Here is a 21,799-nt window from a genome sequence, read left to right as displayed (position 1 = left end):
TTTATGCTGTCTGCCTCAAGCGCTCAGGAGGCAAGATCCACAATACCATAAAACCGGAATAAAGATCAAGATATTTGAAATAATACATCAGAAGTTCTTCACGTTTGCTTCCTGGTTTCTAAGCTTTCAGAGGTCACATTTTCAGGATTTGCTCAGTGGCCATGAAAATTATTTTTAAAATGCTGGAGGTGAATTTCACCTACAATAACGTAAGACGAGTGCCAAGATATGAAATAACATACATCAAAAGCTTTCTAGTAAAATTGTGAGTTGTCAGCAGTGACTACTGGAGCCTAAGAAGACAGCAGATAAAATGTGGAAGGCCTTAATCCCTATTCTACTCATCAAGCATCGGAAAGAAAGCTCTCTTGCACCCACGTGGAAGTGAGAAATAAGTGGCAGTATGAGAGAAAGACACTGGTCGGTCACTGGCTAAAATCTGTTACTGGTGCTGTTCCAGAATATTGTATATTCCAGTATAAAAACTTCCAAGGACTACATTAACTCAAAACAGTGATCACTTTTCAACTCCTTAGCAAAAAATAAAAGTTACTTTGAGCAAAGGATTACAATTTGTCTAGCGATTACCATGGGTCCATACATCAGAGAAGAAGCTTCTCAACCCTTACTGCGATGCAGCTATGCTGTGGCTTTGCGTAGGTGATGCAGCCGACAGAAAAAATCAGCTGGTAAAACCAATGAACAAAACTGACAATGAACTACTGCTGAATGCCGAACAGAAACCCAAGGCATTAGTGTAAAAGGTCAAGTACTTCCTTACTTTTGATACCAGCTTATGCAGCTTACCTTTAGCGTTAGGTAAAAATGATGAGACAGGCCCATTTCTGGACAACAAGAGAAGCGGTGACAAAGTCATCAGGGTGGATGTTGGAAGCTGTCCTGAATGGTGAAAAGCAAAGAATACATTCCTCGGCTTCCTCTGACAAAGCGCAGATCAGAAGCACGCTGTGTACAAGTCACCCAGAATACCATGCATTCCAGGTGGCAAGCACCTGTGACAGTGTGCTCACAGTCTCTCCTTCCCCTCAACACGCACTCCCCTCAGAAAAACTAAGAAACCAGGATGTAAGCCCTATTACTTATCAGTCAGGTAGGAAGAGGGACGCGCTGTGTCCTTGCAGCAGTGAACAACAGTGCGTCACCAATCCTTATTATTTAAGAATGAGTTTCCTCCCACCTACAAAAAATAATCAGGCAGTGAATTTCTAGTTGCGTAAGAAAGAAACATTTACTGTAGGCAACATGAAGATGAGAAGCGTTTAGCTCCCTTAAAGAGGGGGTATTAGACCTCGTTTCATCTTTGTTCTTTGCAGAAAGGACATCTTTCTTTGCTACTTTGAGACACTGAGCGTACCAAAACCTAAAGCGGCCTCCCTTTCATTTGGCTGTAGCTGATCACGCACAGCAAAGATATAGCGGACCTATTTAAGCTGTTGCTTAATCATAGCATGGGATACAACTCCTTGCCCCTAACGAGGCTCCTGAACCCGTCCAATTGCCCCGTGGAAAGCATTTCTTTTAGGGCAGGCAGTTACTTCTAAGTTCTATTTCATTGTTCTGTATCTTGAATACATTTCCTTTTGATACTCTCTCACCGTTCGGTCTATTTCATTGCCAGCGATGTTCATAAAAAGGAAAAATCAATACAGAGCAAACTGTTTAAAATAGGTAGCTATACTCTATATTGGTCAGACTTTATAAACCATCTGCTGTTCTTCACAGCCATCTGTAAGATTTCCTCATATTTCCTCATCTCACGGAATTGAATTTCTCCTTCCCCAAATAACCATCAAATTGTGACGTTCAAGAAGTTATCTAAGGATCCCATTTTAAAGGTTTTTGCTGAATTTGTTTTGCTCCTCAGTACGCTGAATACGTGTGAACCTTCCATTAATCTAATGACAACCTCAATGACAACCTTAGCTTCTTCATTTAAGGGAATAAATCAGGTGCAGTTGTAGGGATGATCTCAATAATAACAAAATAAATATAACTAGTGCAGGTATCTTCAAAACAACAGCTTTTCAATAATGTTACCGTGGAAGGAAGATGCTCCCCTGAGCTTTGAGATGCCTTCCGTTAATTCTTACCTGTGCAGGTTATACCCGTGTCACGTCTTCCCTCTGCCACCACAAAGAACTAGTGGATGTGTTTGGTCTACTGCTGGTTGACATTAAGAAAAAAACTCTCAGATGACAACAATTCAGAATTGAGACAAGTATGCAAAAATAAGGTGAACAAAGACCTTATGTTTGCAATCAATGATGCAGATCCCAGATGTAGAGTTTTCTACCTTTGCTATCTTCTACACACCTAGGTAAACAGCCCAGATGCAATCTGTCAGTAAAGAATTCATGACATCGCTGATGTTGGGTGACTGCGCAAATGAGACTACATTTACGTGACTTGGATATTCCAAAAAGCTTATTAAAATATTTACTCACTCTGAAGTCACATACCCTCTTTATCCCCAGATACTGATCTGCAAGCACTCAACTGGCTCATGTAATATTGTGAACGCAGCCTCAGCGGAACAGCACCAACTGGTGGCCATCTAGCTTACAGAAACTCTAATGCTACGATCCAATCCACTCAAAAGCAAGCTTTATCCATCATTTCTCATGTAACCTTCTTTCAAGCAAATCGGATGATATATCCCTACACAAAACACAGGGCATGACAAGGAAAATGCCACCTTTACACTAAGAAAGCTGAAATCTTCTCTCAGCATGCATCAGGGCAGTCAGGAGCTTGGGTTAGCGGCTTGGTATGAACATACCTTCTTCTGCCCTGAAGCGTGAAGTGTCAAGAGTTTAGTGGGACACAGAGGCCTAGCTATCCACTGACCTTCACCAACAGCTGTAGTACATGAGAATTGAGATATACTATGAGAATGAATGCCACTGTCGGGACCATTTTAAAGACGAAAGATGGTAACCCCAAGGGTACCAAAACAGCATCCTCTGAAAGCACTGAGCAGAGAATGTGTTTAAACATGCTGAACGCTGTTGAAGAAAAAAAGCGTCAAAACTACTGCAAGGCTGTGTGAACCTCAAAGGTCCTGGTTTAACTGAAAAAAAGTTGCAACAGACTCCAGTCCTATTTTTAGAAGAAAAACACAGCAACTGAATACCATTTCTGCTGTTCAGCTTGCTCCCGAGGTGAGCGTTTCTGAATAGCTTTCCTCACAAGTAAACACATTCAAAAAAGAAAATAAACTACATCGGTACTAAATAAAATGAAGCATACAGAAAATACAGTAAGGATGGGAGTCATCCTGCAGCTTCTCAAAGAATTGTATTTTACTGATTGCCAACCCCTCATCCTGGGTTTGACTCTTCACCATAAAGAGATCAATGGTTTCTCATGGACGAATCATGCAGAAGAAAGTAAACTTTCGGTACAGTGAAGAGGAAGAGGACAGATTTGTAGGTGAATTGGTTTTATGAAGCTGAAGGCTGTATCTCACTGAAATAAGCAAGGTTTCATCTGCACAGCAATCAGTGTGACTTTAATGAGTACTACGTTGCCGTCAAACAAAAGGTCTGTAACCAAGTTCAGGGAAGAGGGAAAAGTAACAGTAAAACAATTGTTAGGAAAGACCAGGTTCGTATATTCAATGTTCTAACCATACTTCCTCCCTTCACCCTATAAATTATTTCTGATATAACACACAATCAAATCCAGGCACACAATTTGGAGAAGCTCTATCTGATTTGGATACGGCTGGGTACTTCTATAAAATTTGCTTTTTAGGGTAAGCACATTGGAAAATGTGACTTACTCCTTCAAAGATGTTTAAAACTCATAGAGAAACCTTGAAAAACATTTTGAAAGTTCAAGTCCTTTGTACCTGGCACCATCTTTAATCAAAATATGAACGCCTGAATATTTGCATGATTGCCACCTCACTAAAATCAAAGCAGCAGTCTACATTTGTCTAGATTTATCACTTCCTGTTAATCAACTAGTAAACCTGTGGAACGCGGCCAGCACTGCAAAGTCTATACGGTTTCAACAGCATTCCCTTTTACTTTATCGAATAACATCTCACTGATCTGTTTATTTTCTACTGAACCATGTGCAAGTACTATTGGTCCTCTTAGTTTGAATAGTCAGTGTTGATTTTTACGTACCCACGGAGAGTAATATCTGTACTGCCGATTTTACCAACTCTGCTTTGACACTTAAACTCTACGCTTGTATTTCATCAGCACCAGACAGATCAACAGTACAGTAACTGCATAAATCATCTCTTTTCATCCTTGGACAATAAGCAGTCAAAAGAAATGCCGGTATACATCATACTCTGGATGTGACTGATCTCTTGTAGGAGTGGGCAGAACTTTCCATTGAATCAGCAATGAGTACAGAAAAAAAGAAAAAGTAATATTTTATGTCAGCTTTGCAGTCAACATTAATTCACTGATGTGCTTATGCTTCCAGTGAAGGGGTCGGTAATAGCAGAAGTTTTTTCTTTATTTCTTGGAAACCTTCCAGAAGTGTAGTTTCTAATTCCTGCTGATTAATTCAGAAAGAACCCGAACGTATGGTGTTATAGCAAGAAGTATATACAGGATGTGCAAAATACAGCAAATAAATTCCATCCTCGCTAGAGCTGCCTCTGTCCGTCCCTCCTAAATGGCGAATGCCCACAGAGTACGAGGGGGCACTACACTCAGCCTTGTGCTCAGCCTAATGCTACTCACACAGATGTAGTTCTTTGGGCTGTGACCCACAAAGGGGACTGTCCTGCCACAGAGGCTTCCTAGGTAAGAAAACTAGCTTGGAGCGTGTTAAATTACTGTCTAAACCACTGCTCCCTTGGACTTAACGCCTCTGCTGGCAGAACCTAACACTTGGGAGTCCTGAACTCACTTTGCTTTTTGAGTGTAGCAGTTTTTAAAGCTGAAGTTGTATTACGCTGTCATATATTCTGACTCTGTAGTTCATCTTAATCTAGTCCTGGGTAGATTTTATAAGGATGAGTATACAGATAAATATACCTGCCTTATTCATTATTTTAAGTTACATTTTTTTATGTTATACTTAGAGATACTCGGAGGTCTTAAAGCATATTAAAGACTTCCTATTAGTATTTTGCTTTGTCCTCTGCTTGCATTTGTTTACTTAATACAGGAGGTATAACCTTAACATGCCAGAAAAAACTGTAGATTTGTACTACGTAGAAACACTAAGTTTTATAAATTTAAGATCAGATGAAGGGGAAAAGTTATTTAAAATAAATACTGAAATACTGCAATGTTTCCCAGAGAGGCTGAAAAATATGGAATCGCCAATCTCAGGAATTTTCAACCTTGACTGGACATGACTCTGAGGAAGCTGATCTAATAGTCTGTTATGAAGGGGCTGGACTGAATGACTACCACAGTTCCCTTCTGACCCTATTTTTTCTAGGAACAAACACACAATGAGATGAGACTGGACTGCTGGATAGGAAGGAAGCCCAGGTAATTAACATGCTTGCCATTGTCCACCTCTCAATAACATGGACTGTTTCCACGAGGGATGCGAGGGAGAACAAGGAGCTTTCCAGTAGAGTACGGAAAGAACCTGTTTAAAAATGAAATGTAGCAGGTGGCAAAGGAGTATGCCGGTATTATGAATGTTACCAGTTGACTGGAAACAGAAGCAGTAGGAGAGATGGCAGAAAAGGTTTTGACAATGAAGGCAGGTGGCTTTTCGCAGCAGAGGTGAGAATGGAACCGTGTCGAGAGGTTGTGGTTAAAGGAACAATGAGATAACATGAAACAGGTAGGAGGCTGCAAAAAAAGCAGAAGCATAAAATTTAGATTTAAAACAAAGCCAACATGCACGCAAGCACGTATACGCAAGCTACTCTACTTCCTACTTTGATGTTGACACAGAGCTTTGGTTAATGCATTTCCTTTAGCATCTCTGGTCCAAGTGTGAGCAGTGGTAAATTGTTTACTGAAGACAATTACACGTGGTTTAGCTGCAACATTATCACGATAACGTTGCAGAGGAAAGCAAGCGGTGCTGCATTCATGATTTTGGTCATTAGCTTTTCACTGTATTGGCTTAAGCGTTTAACATGCTTTGTTAGCCTGAAAAACAGCAAAGATTACATTTGGCATTCTCATCTAACCTCCTCTTTAGCTACATGCTCTATTTGGCACTTGTTTGTTTCACAGTTTGAAAGCAAACTCTGACTATAATTTCTAACAGTATATAGAAACAGATTATACCTCAATATTTTACCATGTTTATTTAATACCACCCCTATTTATGTTAGTAACACATGCTACAGAAAAAAAAAAAAAATCTGTTCAACTTGCAGGAAACTTGGATATCTAAATATTTTGAGTACAGATTGCGATGGTGTGCTTTCCCACCCTCTCAGCCTGATCCTCATTTCCCATATCCCCGCTCACGTGATCAACACCACTGGTGGCCATCGTGGCTTCATCCAGAAAACCATCAGTGTCAGTCACGATGAGTGGTCAGGTCGTGATGGCATCAAGCTCAAAGTGGATTCGGAGGAACATGATAATACAGTAGCCCAAAGGCTAAGTTCTGGCTGCGTGGCCCCCTAACCACAGTGCTGATCAGTGTTATACTTGAGCCTAATTTGGAAGAAACTGACAACTGTAGCCTGTATGCAAATATGACTGAATCAATCACCTTACCAAGTAAATAAGGATAAAATGAGGAGACAAAGAGCCCCTTGAACTCTACTGCACAGTAGTCAGCTGCACAACACAATCTCCTCTCGAGCAGGGACACTTTTGAGGTTACGCCTCTTGCAGAGATCCCAGGCATCTGGATGTCAAGAGATTCCTTGCCACTACAGATCCATGGTAAGGCACTAACAGCTTAGTAAGCTTTTCTAAGATTATGTCTTTAGTTGTGCACATGTAACCTATTAGACAAAACCCACTGACCAAGAAAGGGAATAGCAGTGGGTTCAGTTACACCTCGGCTCCTTACCCCTTTGGTTCAAGGAATTTAGAAAGCAAGGGGGACTATTCTGAACCTTGTGACTCACTGGGAGGGTGTCCTCGATGAGCGTTTAACCTTATCCTCTATACAATAAATCAAATATACTTTGCCATCTCAAATCTAGTTAAGTAGCTGCCTTATTTACAATTGAGCTTTTTTAAATGACTGTTTTCATAGAATCACAGAGTCATTAAGGTGGGAAAAGACCTCTAAGATCATCTAGTCCAACTGTCCACCTACCTCCAAGACTGCCCACTAAACCATGTTCTTAAGTACTACATCTACTCTTTCATTAAACACCTCCAGGGACAGTGACTCCACCACTTCCCTGGGCAGCCTGTTGTAATACCTGACCGCTCTCTTCTGGAGAAGAAATTGTTCCTAATATCCAACCTGAATCTCCCCCAGTGCGATGTGAGGCCATTCCCACTTGTAACTATTGCTAGTTAAGCAGGAGACGAGACTGACCCCCCGTTCGCCACAACCTCCCCTTCAGTGAGTTGTAGAGGGCTGTAAGGTCTCACCCAAGCCTCCTCTTCTCCAGACTGAACAATGCCATTTCCTTCAGCCACTCCTCATAAGACACATGCACCAGACCCCTCACCAGCTTTGTCGCCCTTCTCTGTACACTATCCTCAAATACTTGAGGCGCAGCCTCACCAATGCCAAGTACGGAGGGATGATCACCTCCTTGCTCCTGCACTGTTTCTGATACAAGCCAGGATGCCATTGGTGGTCTTGACCACCTGGGCACACTGCTGGCTCATGTTCAGCCAAGTACTGACCAACACACCCAGAACCTTTTCTTCTACACAGCTTTCCAGCGATTCTGCCCCAAGCCCGTAGCACTGCATGGGATTGTTGTGACCTAAATGCAGGACCTTACATTTGGACTTACCGAATTTCATCCCACGGTGTCAGCCCATCAATCCAGCCTGTCCAGATCCTTCTGTACGGTCTTCCTACCCCCAGGAAGATTGACGCTTCCTCCCAACTTGGTGTTGTCTTGCAAACTTGCTGAGAGTATGCTGAATGCCCTTATCCAAATCATCAATAAACGTATTAAACCGGACAGGCCTCAATACTGATCCCCGTGGAACACAACTCATGACCAGATGCCAGCTGGTCCATTTACCACCACTCTGTGGGCTTGACCATCCATACAGTTTTCTACTGAGCCAAGAGTGCACCTGTTCAAGCCACAGGCTGCCAGCTTCTGCAGGAGAATGCCGTGGAAGACAGTGTCAAAGGCTTTGTTGAAGTCTAGGTAACCCACCTCAACAGCCTTTCCCTCACCTACCAAGTACCTGGTCACAGAAGGAGACAAGTTTGATCAAGAAGGACCTGCCTCTCACAAACCCATGCTGACTGGGTCTGATCCCTCCAGTTGCCCCACGCATGCATATGATAACCTTCAAGATTAGCTGTTCCATAACCTTCCCTGGCACTGAGGTCAGGCTGAGAGACCTGTAGTTCCCCCGATACATCTCACAACCCTTCTTGTAGATGTGTATCACATTCCAGTGAGAGATGGCGGAATGCAGCTTGGCAAGCATGTCTACCAGCTCTCTCAGCACCCTTGGGTGGATCCCATCTGGCTCCAGGGACTTGTGACAATCCAGGTGGAGTAGCAGGTCTCTAACTTTTTCACCCTGAATTTTGGGTGGTTTATTCTGCTCCCCATCCCTGTGGCTGAGTACTCCAAGAATAACCGAACTGACTACTAAAAGCAAATGTAAAGAAGGCATTGAAAATCTCAGCCTTTTCCTTATCATCAATGGTCACATTTCCTGCCACATCCGGTAAAGGATGGAGATTCTCCTTGGCCCTCCTCTTACTGTTAATATATTTATAAAAATGTTTTTTGTTGTCCTTTGCCACAGTGGCCAGGTTGAGCTCATGACAGTCTTTTTGTTTTTCTCCCCGCGTATGCTAGCAACTTCCTCATACTCTCCCTGAGTTGACTGTTCCTTCTTCCAGAGGAGGTAAACTGTCTTTCTTCCAGAGTCTCAGCAAAAGCTCCCTGTTCAGCCACACTGTTCTTCCTCCTCTCCATCTCGTCTTAAGGTACAGGGGGACAGCCTGCTCCAGCAGTTTCATACCCTTCCCCCTCCATACCTACTTTAAAGCCCCCTCAACGAGCCCTGCCAGCTCCTGGGCTAGGATCCCTTTCCCCCTTTGAGGCAGATGGGCCCCGTCTGCAGCCATCAGGCCAGGTGCTGAGTAAACCGTCCCGTGGTCAAAAAAACCCAAAAAACAACAAAATTCCTGCAAAGGCACCAGCCTCTCAGCCATGTATTTATCAGATGGGTTTTCCTGCTCCTCTCGGTATTTCTCCCAGACACTGAACGGATACAGGAGAACACCACCTCTACTCTTTCACCATGCACTAACCACCCCAATGCACTGAAGTCCCTTTTGATAGCCCCAAGGCTTCTCTCAGCGACTTCATCACTGTTAGCATGAACCATCAGTAAAGGGTAATAATCAGAGGGGTAAATGAGGCCATAAAGTTTTCTGCTGACGCCCCTGACATGTATCACTGCTTCACTCTTAAAACCGAAGTGAGTAATACGTCTATAACACTAATACAGCAAAACTGCGTTTAAAGGAAAAAAACAAACAAACAAACAAAAAAAAAAACAACACATGAACCAAAACTACTGTTGGTTCTGAGACTATTTCATTTCACAAGCTGATTGTCAGACTAAAATGAAGTTGTGTAAAACAAACCAAATTTAGATGCTTTCCTTAGGAATCCTATTAAAAATTTTACTGTCAGAAGATATCTGTTTAGCACTTCAAAAAATCAGTACCTCTAAGAATTATATTGGGCCTTCAAAAAATGAGGCCGCTGCTATTCTTAATTAAATACCTGCTAGCGTACATCCTCAGGAAACACTGAAAATCTTTACAATCAACTTATCTGCAAGACCACTGAAACAAATATCATATGAATTATCCTATTCTAGATAAATATCATATGAATAAAGTCACAGTACCATGCACGAAATTCATTCAGTCAGAATCTTTTGAGATGGAGAAGGATGACAGACGCAGGATTTTTGCCTTCAAAATGCTCTATTAGTCATGAAACCTTGATTTCTATACGTTTTAGAAGCTCTGACATTCAGGAGGAATGAGCAATACCAGCTGATTCTGCATTACGTGATATAATTTAACTTGACACATCTCGACACTTCATCACATATCTGAAGGACCATGTTTCTACTGGAGGGGAACAACTGCCTGAGGCTACTACTTAGTATACATGCAGTTCTGGCAGGACAGTCAGTTAATCCTGCATGTACTGCAAAATCTTAGCAACAGAATTGCACTAGCTGGAGTAGTTTAAATGCTAACTAATTTTAAGAGCAAAACCTTATGTGTTTTATCCACTATATTGTACCAAACAAATCCTAGTGATTCTGTTCATCAAAACAAATACGACAAACCAGACACAAGTACGTACACACATCTAAATTATTCTTGCTTTAGAAATTAATTTGTCTTAAAGCATATTTTTATGTAACTAGCTCTAGTCAGAGTTAGCTTCAAGATAGGAATCAAAGGAATATTTGCCTACTTTTCCATGTAGACGAATGGGCCAAAATAACATTATGACATCCTGTTGGGACAAGATTTATTTTGAGAAAAAAATCCTTCCAACTTTAGATAATTTTTGATTAAACGACGGCATTTTAAAGGAAAGGCTTTTTTCTCTTCTTATAATGCAAATGTTGAGTGTGTAGACTTTCAAAAGCATCCCAGAATGCTTATTGAAATGATAAGCTCCGAATATTCTGATATGAGCAATGGAGGGAGGGGGGGAGATTTTTTTACACATCACAAAACTGAACTGCACGCGTAACAGCATTTAGTTTGTTCAGGGCTTTCAGGAATAAAGGTATTATTACTATATTAATAAAATATTAATGATAATAAATATGTAATGCCACATTTTATGGCAGTGACTGGGTGGTGAACCAGAGAGAATAGGAATGCTACGCTTTCTCTCTAGACAGACGGTCTCTTTAACACCCATTAGGTACAGAACTGGCATCCTACCCTCGTTTTATGTCCCCTCTTCTTTCCCAAAGACGAGCAGAGACAGAAGCTGAACTAAGGCTCAGGACTGTGGTTGTTATCAGGTGTGGAGATTCACTACATTTGGCAGTTGCACTTGGTGCCTTAACCAAGAATACTACTGAGAGAAAATGTCAGGCTATGCTGCCGCCCATAAGTACTACCGGTATTAGAAGAACTGGACGATTTTGCTAGATTTATTTTTCCAAGATACATTCATTTCCTGTGCAGTGCTATTTTTACTATTTTTCTAATATTAACCTTGATATTGGTGCCATTTTTTTAAATGAGTATCAAGTGCCAGGAGTAAATGAAACATTTTCTGAAAAGCTGAGAGCTGCACTTAAAATAAAAATTCTTCATACAGTGCACCTTGAATCTCATCAGACCTACAAAACAGCTAGGGGTAAAACTGCAAACACTATTGCTTACTAATTATATCACAAAAAAGAGACTGTGAAATAGACTTCATCCAGGCAGTATGAATCCTGAATCCACTGACTGGACCAGGTAGTCCATCCCCAGCCCTTAGGACATGCTGGGTAACAAGCCTAGACAGAAGGCATTACCAATGATAGTCTCTCTCAATGCACTCGTAAAAATCACCTTGGGCGTGGTAACCATCTCTTCCTTGTACATGCAAAACTTATCACCCAGTAGTATTTTCCCTACCAGCAAAGCTTGATAATGAATACTCATAGCAGCAGCAGTGTTTTTTGCTTCTAATTTTTTAGCCAAGTAAAAGAGAAATTGAATTATTTTCACCCGGATACAATTAAAATTATTACATATTCACCCGGATACAAATAAAATTATTTAAAAGGTAGGGCAATTTCCGGCTATTCATCTTTACAAAAGACACAATGAAAAGACATTAGAGTCCAATTGACAGTATAGTGTAACGGACCTAGGTGATTCAATTTCAATAACTTCTTTTCAAGCACAGAATTTTTTAATCAGTGAATATTGATTTTTTTTTTTTTTTTACATGGATTTGAAGGAAAATGTAACATGAAAGGACACAAGGAAGAAAAAAATGCTAATTACACATGAACACAAAGATGTTGATATAGGCCAGCATTTCTGTTCTTTCACTCTCGCCTTTCCTTTACAGGTCACGCTGTTTACTTTCACTGAGAGAAAAAGGTGTATTTTAGACCCTGGATCTAAGCCTATTTATTAGCGGTACTTTCCATTTCTGTAACGTACAGCTTTGAAAAACAGTAATTTGAAAAGTCATATGACAGCTTTGAATCAACTGCTTAATAGGTTTTAGTAAGCCTTTCTCAAGACAACTCTGAGTCAAGTAAGCTTGCTGTACCCTAATGTAGCTGTATAAGCGCTTTGAAGGTATTGTTGCTTTGGTGTTTTTTTTTTCCCATTAAACTGCATTTTCTATAATGTCACATCCTTATAAGAAAGTTCTCCTTTGTCTGGGGTAAACCAACTGATTCGCAAGCCAAGATTTTAACAGAAAGTACTGCACAGGCTCTTCCCAGATAGATCCCAAATCCCAACCTCCCTTTAAAAGTCTGCCTCTTCAGATGCCAGTTCCAGTCTATTCTCTTTCATTTAGATAAGACTTGTCAATATAATGAAACAATATCATGTATTCTGAAGTCTAAGCAGTGCATTACTCTGTTTATATAGAATCTTTCCAGGAACAGTGTGCCCTTCCATGCTTGCTTAAAAGCTTCACCCTGAGCTATTTTTAATTTAATGAAAGAAAACTCATTCACTGCGGAGACAGAAGCTATTCCTTTAAAACAGTTTATTCCCACACAGCTGTCTGCTGAAACAGTGGAAGCTCACAACCAGAACAAATGACTCCTCCTTTCAAACTGGAACCCACGCGCTCTGGATTGAGTTCTCGTGTTAGTGGCCCTTCTGCCGCTATGGCATTTCAGATATCCCAGACCTAAGAACACAAAAGGGCTTAGGTCAAACTAAACGAACATTAAAGAATTTGACCAAGTCTTCAGCCATCGCTACGTCACACGCTGCACTGTAAGACTGTAGCACACTCTGTACATGAAGAGAATTCAAAATGGGATCTAGAAAAAAAAACCCAAAATGCTAATCATGAAGTCATCTAACATGGCCAACAGGAAAATCTATGAACAAAAGAATCTATTATATCTCATCCCCGCCCAGGAAACAGAATCCTTGCAAAAGCTGCAGCGAGGACTGAACTGCTGCATTCTTTCCCCCATAATACAACTGGATCAACATTCTCTAATCTCCAAAACCTTAAATTCCAGAATATACATTCATTTTTAATCTAATGAGTATTTGAAGGAAAACTGAAATCCATTTAGGTAATATGTGACACAAACATTGAAAGTCACTATCTACCAGAGTAAATTCTGATGTAGTAAACACAAAATGTCATCGTCTTTTATGTCTTCTATGCCTAAGACCTTGAAATTACAGCTTGAGTGCTCAGTTCCTAAGACACACTGCTGCTTGCTGTGGCCTCAACAGTCCTCATTCCTGCATTTTCAAGGTAGTGAGAAAGTCAGCTGGGTTCTTTGGTGTCATCAGCCATCTTTCACACAGTAATGAGAGGGGCAGATCCGCTCCAGTTCACCTGTTCTTTGGCTATATAAAAGCCTTCGTTTTACAAGACTGTCTGGCACCATTAAGAAAGAAACAATAAGAGAAGTGATTTCAAAACATCCAAGGATGCACTCATATACAGTGTCCTAAAGATGTTAGGTGAGGTACAGATGTAAATACATAGCTCAAAAAGTAATGCCTCCTATTTATTCCCATATAAACTAAAACAGATGCAAAGAGCACAATTAATACTATTTGATAGACCAAATTCTCAGCTGTTTTTCAACATAGACACCACCATCAGCTATGTATTTTTGCCAGTGATGAGCAAGAGCCTGCATGCTCTGCTCGTCAAAATCTGCACCAGTAGAGATGACCCACTGTCACCACTGCTGAAACGCACCACCCACTGCCTCGCTGTGCTCGCATCCACTGGTTGGTCTCCGTAAATGCTCAGTGAGCATCAGTGAATGTCAATGGATGCAACACACCTTTGCATCATACAAACTTCCGTGTCAGATGCCATTTGTCAGACAGGCCTCTGCTGCCATGTGTCACACGGCAACAACATGTAACAGAATACCGGCAGGAAGGTTCAACCTTTACTGCAACAGCACCTATGTTACTTTAGGCACAACTATGGACACAATACAGTAGGGACACCTTATTTTCTCTTACTAGCAGTCCTTGAAAATTAACAGAAATCTTGATAGGATATTCTTACCACCAAGAACATACAACTTCAGCATCAAGCATACGGTACAGGAGAGTTTTATATATACTTACTTATCTCAAACTATAGTCTAAACATTTATACAGGAAAACGATTCATGTACTTACTAGAATAGGGAAGAGAGCCATCAAAATCCATATTACAGTATCGCAGAGTTCCCTACTGTACACTAAAATAAAGACTAAGATTTCCCCTCTCTCTTCCCAAAAGATTTTAATTTTTCCTTAAGTTTTTCTATCAGAGTCTCTCCACAGGTCCCGGTGGATTCCCTGGCAGTCAGCAACACTGAAGAGAAGCTGGTCTTGTACTCAACACTGTCAGTTAACCTGTTTTCAACAGGGAGCTACAAACACAAAACTAAGAGCACGAGCTGGCCTTTTTAACCTCAATTAATCTAAAGCTAATAATTTAAAGAATTAATGAATGAGAGAGATTACTTCAAATGTAAAACTTGACCCTATGGCAGAATATGCCACCCTCACAGTGAAGAAGTTCTTCCACACGTTCATATGAAACTTCTGGTGTTGCGGTTTGTGCCCAATGCCCTTTGTCCTGTCACTAGGCACCACTGAGGAGAGCTTGGCCCCATCCTCTCAGCACCCACACTTTAGGTATTTACAAGCATTTCTAAGACATCCTTTCAGTCTTTTCTTGTCCAAGACTGTTTCATACGTATAATTATTGCAGAGCATATACTGTCAGCAGAGAGAAATACCAGCTTTGAAAGCTATATACTACAGAACATTTTGTTTTTCAAAACCACACATAGCAGCACGATACAATTCTAATGAAAGGAGTGGCAGGTAATGTTATATAAAATATGCATGACTGAACGTATACTGCCAGACATGTGTTCTGTACAATAGGTTTTATGCACAACTAAAGTATAGTACATGCTTGACAGCATGGTATGGTACAAGCAGAAGAGTAACAGATGAGACAGAACTACAACTCAGAATCAAGATGACTTTGCTTCTTTTTTTCCTTTCATTGAGTGGAGAAGGACAAACGGAGTTCAAAACTTAAAACTTCTCCCTACAACATTTCAGTACTAGTAGCTAGGGTTGTCAAGCTGATTACATTAGCTTAGCCACTTAACTTTGTAAAGACACTGCCACTGGACATTAAAAAAAATCACTATTTCCTGTCATAATGATATGACAATGGCCTCCAACATTCATAAAGATTGAAAAGCATTTTTTCTGCATAATTACCTTGTAAAGTCAGTCATCTCCATCATAATCACACACATTCTCTTGGCCAAAACAATTATGTCATTGCTGGTATCATCCCATATTTCAATCTCTGCATCAAGCTTACTCTTGACTTTTTTGAAGTCAGCCACTTGCTCAGCTATCTTTTCCTTTTCAGCCTCTGGCAGTTGAGTCATCTTGGCCTGAAACATAAAATAGAATCATAGAATGGCTTGGGTTGGAAGGGACCTCTAAGATCATCTAGTTGTTGCCCCTTTGCTGTCGGCAGGGCTGCAAACAAAATAATGTTACTTGCTTAATACCTGTCTATGTCAGAGAGGGTTTTTTGTTGTTGTTGTGATTTTGGGTATTTGTTTTCTTTTTTTTTTTCTTTTTTCTTTTTAAACTAGGTATTAGTAAATATCTAACTTAGATACAGAGCAGCCTGAGCCAACTGTCCCAGCCTGAGTACTTCTGAATTTCACTATCAGTACACTATCACTGTGTTCAGCCAAATAAGTTAGGTTGGCATAACGCAAACAGCACTGTCCATGGAACTATTACTATTAATGTAAGTAAGAGGAACAAGAGAAAATTCTTCCAAACAGCCTGTATACAATATGACTAACATATTTTCATTTTTTTCTTCAAATGAAGGAGTCTAGGTTTTGTTAAGTGTGATATTAGGTGCCGGTTACAAACTGCAATAATCTTTCAGGTAGACAAGAATAAAGGAGAAGGTTTAGTTGTTCTGAAACGTTCGGATGTGCTTGTCCTCTCTGCTGAGAAAGCTCCTAGGGATTATTTTAAGAACTGAGAAAGAGTTGCTAGTTCAAACCAACATCTTCTATCTTTGAAGAAGATGTAGATTAAAGCCCTAGAAAATCAGTATGCGACCAAAGTTATCAAACAATTACCTTGAATGCTAACAGGAAATAACAAATATTCAAATGAAGCCACAGCCCAACTGGGCTCAGGTGGGACACAGCTCTATACCTGGCTGCAGTTCTGGACTGAATTGTTTGCAAATATTCCACAAGATAAAACTGTTTCAAATAAAGATTTAGTAAAGATAGAGATATGGTACTTTCTGTGCACATTTAGATTATGGAATCAGAACATTCAGTCTACACTGTATGCACGTTTTTTTTCTATTTTTAAGCATTATGCCCTTTTTTTTTTGAGTTTGAGTTGTTTGTTTTTTGAGTGTTAATGTAAGTGTAATATATCAAGACTGACGTAAGTGCTGAAAATGCAGCCTAGTGAGAAGAGAAATACTTTCCTTAGTACTCTTATTCATGAGCAAGATTATCAGTTTGCTCCAGACAAGGGACAGATACATTTCTTTCACCAGAAATGGGCCAGGAACTAAACAAAAACAGACCAGGCATAGCCAAAAACAACACAGATAAGGCAAAAAGGTATCTGATGCATGAGGATCTGCCAGGAAAAATTTAAAGATCTAACTTCTCCTACAATGCAGAACAAATTATTTTTATATTACTGATCTGATAAATTGTATAAATTCACTCTGAGAGCAGAAATGCAACAAAACTACAGTTTGCAATGAAACCAGTCATTGCTTGGGATTATGTTACTGTGGATTTGTTTGTTTTAAGTACTACACATTTTATTTCCATCCGGAAGTGTAAGATCACATACATGAACTAATCTTAAATAAGTTTAATTTCTTATTTCAGGTGGAATCAAACAGAAGCGCAGCTGTGGTTCAGCTCCCAGTAAACTAAAATGTGTAGTTACATGGAGGAAATGATTTTAAATTGCAGCATTCATTTAGCTAGAAACAAAAGTTCCCCTTGTCAATCTTCTAACCAGCATCAGCCAAATCAAATTTAATGCAAAACAGATCCCCTGCATGGCGACTTTCATGACGTTCATGATCTTCCTTAGCTCTGCAGACACTGAATCAGAAGCTTAAATTCCTAAGCGGCTGCTCCTGTAGGACTGCCTCTCCAGAAACAGAGCTTGCCTGCTTCTCTATCAGTTGTAATCAAACAGTAGGAACTATGTTCTAAGGGTATATTCACTTTGGTATCTTTTACCCAAAACTTTAAAGTCCTGAGAGATGACCTGAAACAAAGCTCAGGCTTCTCAGTTGACTTAGTATATCAAAACCACTAAGGAAATAATTGCTAGAAGTCAGTGAAAGACAAAACTGAAATCTCCCTAGAAAAGGAAAAGCAGACTTGCATCAAGCCTTTGCTTACTATCCTAATGATTCTTAAACAACATTAAAGCTCATAGGCTGAATTCAGTAAGTCACACAGAAGTTATCATACCCACAGTAGGAAAATATTCAAATCACAGGATACAGAATACTGGATTTGAAAGCATGACAGCCACATCAAGATTAAGAAAAGGCAGTTCTATTAATTCAAAATACCTTACGTATTTAATGGATAACCTCATATATTTCTTCTGACATTTTGAAGAGTGCTTTGTGCATTGAATTTTTGGTTAAATAAAGGAAAGATTGGAAGGACAGAAAAGTGTGTTATGAAAACAGCTGTGAAAACATTAAATGCAAATCCCGTAGTAAATTCTTCCTTTCAGATTTGTGTCTGGAACAAAAAAAAAATTTAAGATTTTTTAGAAAAACCAGTATTTAAAAATTTACCCTGGGTTTTCTTTTTTTTTTTTTTTTTTTTTTTTTGCTGCTAGAAATGATCATCTGGGTAATACTGCTTTGGTACAGAAGCACTAAACAACTCAGCATGAGTAAATGACTACAGGCAATGAACTTGTGACACAACACTTTCTTTCATGTGCCCTCCCTTGACTCTGACCACTAATTTCTATACATGTGTGATCCTGGCTACCAGAAGGTCTCTCAGAGGGGCTGAAAAATAGCCTCGTGGACATCAATTATATATGGACTAACGCCAGGATGACTGGAGGCTTTCTGCTCTCACTGGCTTTTCTATATACATTTATTCATTTTTCCTCTTCCTCCCAAAAAAGCTCCACATCAGCAGAATCCCAAGTGCATCAAGTTTTACTATAATTTAAGAAACATTAATCTTTGGAGTATAATTATCTAAATGATTAAATGCATGTCTACAGAAAAGCAAATAAAAAACAGCACATAGATATTTGAAATTGCCTGCATTGGTATTCTATGCAGATACCATACGTCCCACCAGGCTGGGGGGACCAAGATCTTTTGTCCTGTTCATCTTGATGTCACTACTATGTTTTATATCTATCTCTTTCTCTATGAAGTAGTCCAACTCAAGTATTATATAAAGCAACTATTAAGACACTGTAATTATGGCGCAAATATTTTGCGGTATATTCTTGTTTATAAAACACCATCTTCCAAACTTAAAACTGGAACTTACAGCAGTGACTAAATTGCCAGTTATAATTTGTGTAACAGGTAATCAGCTTGATACGCAATGCATAAGGTTTTCAAGCCATACCATTTAAGAGGTTTTATTTATGCTTGAATTGCTGTGTCACGAGGTTAATTTTCCCATTTATATCAATTACTGGAAATTACAGGCCTCCCAAAGTATGTTGTAATTGCAATCACTAAATTATAAAGCGTAACTGAGTAATTAAAGGAATACTTTTCCTGTTTTGTTAAAAAAAAAAAAAAAAAGAGGAAAAAAAGACCTAAAAGAAACCATGTAAAATCAAGACACATTCACCTCATGGTTATAAGAGCTTCTTAAGAAAGATATGAAACAGACAAAAATAAAGACCTGGGCTGCAAAGTCACAAGAATTGAAGTACCCCTTTTCATGCTGTTTTGAGTTGAAGAACGCATGCCTCGATACACAAATTACAAGAAAGATGATATCTTAATGAGGGAAATCTGACAAAGTATCCTATTATATGTCAGTAAGAATGACTTTCAGTCAGAATGAGACACGTTATACAAACAAAGGTGCAAAGGAAACCACAATTCTGACCTCACAATTCTGACAATTTTTCTTTCATTTCCCTCATAGTGCTTTATAAACAAGGAATCATAAATCACAGAGTGACTCAGGTTGTAAAGCAGCATAAGCCCAACCATTTCCAGCCTCCCTGTCATGGGCAGGGCTGCCAACCATCAGACCAGGCTATCCATCCAACCTGGCCTTGAACACCTCCAGGGATGGGGCATTCACAGCCTCTCTGGGCAGCCTGTGCCAGCACCTCACCACTCTCTAAGTACAGAATTTCCTCCTAACATCTAACCTAAATCTCCCCTCTTTTAGTCTGTGACAGGACAAGGGGAAATGATTTCAATCTGCCTATGTACAAAGTTGATCTCCCTCCTGTTTGTATGATCCCTTCAAGTATTGGAAGGCCAGTAACGACATAAAACAAATGTATGCACAGTCTAAGCATAGATATGACTTCACCTTGAAATACGCAACAAGTACATATAAAGTAAAGATCTAAATGAATCATGTTATATTACATGGGTGCTGGATTATTCTGCCTACTAGGAAAAGCACCTTTTTCATTAGTTCTACAACACAAAGTTTTTTACTGCAGCAAAAGAAAACTATTAAAATTAGGAGAGAGAAGGGCTTTTTTTTCTTACTTTTCTTTTTTCCTTAGGAAAGAAAAGAAACCTGCAATACATATATTTTTCTTTAATTTCTTTTAACTCTTAAGGAGTTATTTACATTGCCTTGTTTGCAACTTGACACTACAGAATAAGATTAGGGAAACTTCTCATTTCAAAACCTTTTAAGTTTGTCAGTTTGCTGTTACAGATCGAGACAACTCTGAGATCAGAACAGATTATCCACACAATGACTAAAGGATCCATAACAGGATCCAGAAGAAGCAACTAAACAGCGAAGATTTTGACTCTTGTCCTACTGCTGCATCATTTGCCAGTGAAATTCCAACCCCAAAAATTGGCCTTTGTCCCTGACTGCACTCTCCAAGGACGACTTCCATATAGACATACATTATTCACCTGAATTCTTAAAGTAACATGCTTTTTGTTTTCCTGATCCCCTAAAACAAATGACTGGCCAGAGCCACAGTGCCAGAATGCTTACCTCTAACGTGGAGGTGTGGTGGAGGGAGAGAAGGAGGAAGGGAGGGAAGAGAAACAGCAGAATGAAGCACCATGCCTCCAAACAGATGTTTACATTATCAAAAATTTCCTGAGACAGAAATTTAGTGTCTGAAGTGATTCTTTTAAGACTGATGTGTCCCCTGCCTTTTAAATCACATCCTACATTCTCTACTGAGTGAATAATCACTCAGATATGGATAAAGAGGTGAAACAGCAAATACTGGCTATTAACAATCCATGGCAAAGTGAGTATTAAGAACATTCCCTAGAGATTAAATGTACGGGAGTGATACTGGAAGCCGGAAGAAGCAGTACTTCTTCAGGTTTAATACCTGCAGTCACCAATTGCCTTTTTCTGGTATTAAGGACTGTAACTTACTTCCTGAAGCCCAGCCTGCTTTCATTAACTTTCGTGCCTCATTTTTGCTGCCATGTTAGCTCCTGTATATTTTTACATACAGCAAAACTGAACGAAGAGATAAAGCTATCAGCAGATAATATCAAAAACACAAATTGTAGCACTGATTTTGCATCAACCTTCACAAAAAGGTTGACTCAGATAAGGCAATGCATTTTATCAATCTAACTCCTCTCTGTGCCAGGGAAACAGGCCTGTAGATGAAGAAGAAACATGCCATGAATCTGGGTTGCATTGGATTGTGTCACTGGTTTTCGTGTCCTTCTCTAAATAATCTAGGAAAATGTAATCTATATGTAATTGGCATTGAGTAGATGCAACACTCACTGAAAAACTGTTCACAGAATATTTCTCAAGAAATCACATCAAAGTTGAGGGATCAAAGTTGTCCAGATGTGGAGTCTTCAGTACAGGAGAGACAAAGACCTGTTGGGGCACATCCAGAGAAGGGCCGCACAAATGATCCACATAATGGAACACCTCTCCTACATGGACAAGCTGATAGAATTAGGGATATTCAGCCTGGATAAGAGTAGGCTGCAAGGTAACCTGGTAGTGGCCTTTCAGTCTCTAGCAGGGGGCCATAAAAAAGAAGAGGACAGACTCTTTGGCAGGGTCTGTGGCAAGGGAAGGGAAATGGCTACAAGCTCAGGGAGGGTAGATTTGGGTTAGACAGAAGGAAAAAATCTTTTACAGTGAGGGTGGTGAGGCACTGGAACAGGTTACCCAGAGATGCAGTTGATGCTCCATTCCTG

General features: G+C 39.9%; 1 protein-coding gene across 8 annotated transcripts in view; it reads right to left on the bottom strand.

The window, feature by feature from the left end:
* CTNNA3 (catenin alpha 3) overlaps window positions 1–21,799 on the bottom strand; it is a 442,665-nt gene that overhangs the window by 30,722 nt on the left and 390,144 nt on the right. For 7 of the 8 annotated variants that reach the window (XM_040702351.2, XM_040702353.2, NM_001199536.2 and 4 more), the window contains one exon: window positions 15,598–15,779. In XM_040702351.2, coding sequence (XP_040558285.1) covers window positions 15,598–15,779 — 182 coding nt within the window. Of the gene's footprint in view, window positions 1–12,840; window positions 13,010–15,597; window positions 15,780–21,799 lie in introns of those variants that run through there. The other variant, XM_015288096.4, reaches the window with a different exon arrangement.

The sequence above is a fragment of the Gallus gallus genome, chromosome 6, assembly GCF_016699485.2.
Source record: "Gallus gallus isolate bGalGal1 chromosome 6, bGalGal1.mat.broiler.GRCg7b, whole genome shotgun sequence".
NCBI lineage: Eukaryota > Metazoa > Chordata > Aves > Galliformes > Phasianidae > Gallus > Gallus gallus.
This window is presented reverse-complemented; position numbering and strand designations above follow the sequence as displayed.